Source organism: Pygoscelis adeliae, unplaced genomic scaffold (assembly GCF_000699105.1).
Source record: "Pygoscelis adeliae isolate BGI_AS28 unplaced genomic scaffold, ASM69910v1 Scaffold270, whole genome shotgun sequence".
In the NCBI taxonomy this organism is placed as follows: Eukaryota; Metazoa; Chordata; class Aves; order Sphenisciformes; family Spheniscidae; genus Pygoscelis; species Pygoscelis adeliae.
In genome coordinates this window covers 2,559,319-2,561,462 of record NW_008823916.1, presented here as the reverse complement: position 1 = coordinate 2,561,462, position 2,144 = coordinate 2,559,319, and the positions used below count along the sequence as shown (strand labels likewise).

Here is a 2,144-nt window from a genome sequence, read left to right as displayed (position 1 = left end):
CCCCGGCCAGGTTTTTAAACTCACTTTGCTTCATTTTAATGCTTAATGAGTTGCATTTGTGTTTAGAATAAATTTACTTGACTGTAACAACTGTTTTGTTTTTATAGGCTATTAGAATGGAGCTTAAAAATGAGAGAAATTCCTTTGAAAAAAAAATTCAGGTAAGCTCTAGTTTTGTTTCTGTTTCCTTGACCACTTATAGTGCATGTTGGGATCTTTTCTGTAATGCATTCATAGATACAGAGAGGCCTTGACTCGGAAGGAAGCAAAGCAAGTCCTCTGGTAAATTCTCTTTTATGTTGGATGAAAGGAAGGCTCACCTTGTTTTTGAAGCAATTTTCAGTAAAGCTTATAGGCACACTCATCAAATACTGAAGCTGATACTTATGGCCAGCCCATGATATTAGGCTTCTTATACTATATTCCAGGCACATCTTTAAGATGATGACTCGCATTTTGGGACTGTATTTTATGTTAGTAATCTGAGTAATAAGATATAAGAACTCTGAGAGAATGTACTTATTAATGTGCAGTTACAGTATCTCTTAGTGGGAAGTTAATGCAACTTTCACATAATCTAATTTAGTCACTTCAAGAAGAGCTACAAGAGAGAGAAAATGAGCTTGCTGTTGAAAAGAAGAATGGTTTGAAAAGGGATAAAACCATTCAAGGGCTAACTGTTGCATTAAAAGCAAAGGAAAAAGAGGTATGGTGATTATGATCCTGCTGGTTTGTAGAACTATCATTGGGAGAGGAGTGTGTGCATTGTATATGTGGCAGCGGTTGACCATCTTATCATTAGGAGACTTCTAGTGGGTCCTTAATCACCGCTGTCATATCTGTAAGCAGTTCTGTTTATCTAGAGTTTTGGGTGTTGGACTGGAGGAGAGCGGAAAAAGATACTTAACTGAACTGTCTTCCTTAAGAACTTTGAGGAAAAATGTTTTCAGTTGCACACTGATTTTATCAGCTCTGAGCACCACTTAAAAGGTATGAGAAGTATGTTACGTTGTTGAGTACGTGGAGCTGTCAAAGACAGCTAAAATAGGAGAGGTCAACGTCAGCTGAAATTCAGATTTTTTGGAAGAATGGGAAGTATTTAACTCAAGTGATAGGCAGTCTAGTGATTGTTGTATAAGAACAAGAATTTCTTTGTATAAGACTTATTATGATGTATTTGGTGTTTTTTTGTTCTTTAAAGTATTTGTTTTGTGTAGTTGCATGAATGGATAATGAGATGGGATAGCTATTACTGAATCACCATCCCTTGGAAGTAACTCTTTCTACATAGTATTAATTTTACTTTACTTAAAGAATGAGGAGCTTGGTTCTGAAATTGAAGATCTAAATGATTCATTGGCGAAGGCAAGAGAGGCAACTCACAAAGCACACATCCAAAAATTCAAGGTAAGAAGCAAGCAATTAATGTGGCTTCCCCCATCCCTGCTCCTCCCTTCTCCGTAACTCCACACAGCAGGTAGTGCTTTGTATCTTTGAAAGTTCAGGAATGGAAATTAGTTTAAAATGTTGTTTAAAAAGTTAATTTTTCTTACTTTGAAAAAAAATTTCCCAAATCAAATTATTTAAATGCTAGAGTGTTAAAATGTCAGATTACTTCTCTTGTGTCTCGAGTTTTTTATTCTGTAACAACTGAGAATTATTAAGGGAGAAATGTGTAAAAGTGAAATGAGTTAAAAATAAAGACACAAATAGTTGTGGAGTTGAGATGATACTGAGCTTGCTTTGTTGACCTAAGAATGTTTTGGTGGTTCTTCCAAAAGTATGGTAACAGCACACTCTTCACGTTAGCAGAGTTGAACTGGGTATGAGACACTTATTTTGGATTTATTTATGTAATAAATGTGAAACCGCTGTTTAGAAAATAGTGGGGTGCTTGTTTGTGAAAATGTGACTTAGTAATGCTTTCATGTGTGTGGAGGAGAAAGGACTTTATGATGACAATTTATGCATTATAAAGCTTTTAAAATGTAAAATGGGAGAAAGTAAGATTTTGATATTAAAATAGGCAACATAATGTCTCTTGTAATGTTTTCCAACTCATCTGAAACTAAGTCTGATAAAACTAACTAATACTGATTAGAGGCAGTGATGAATCTTCCGTTATGATGTTTGTTCATCCACTT

At 35.0% G+C, this 2,144-nt stretch overlaps 1 protein-coding gene across 1 annotated transcript in view; it reads left to right on the top strand.

The window, feature by feature from the left end:
• The window catches only part of CDK5RAP2 (CDK5 regulatory subunit associated protein 2), an 82,868-nt gene that overhangs the window by 13,903 nt on the left and 66,821 nt on the right, over positions 1–2,144 (top strand). Inside the window, exons 7-9 of the mRNA XM_009319338.1 lie at positions 108–161; positions 587–706; positions 1,315–1,407. Of these exons, the coding sequence (XP_009317613.1) occupies positions 108–161; positions 587–706; positions 1,315–1,407 (267 nt within the window). The remainder of the gene's footprint in view (positions 1–107; positions 162–586; positions 707–1,314; positions 1,408–2,144) is intronic.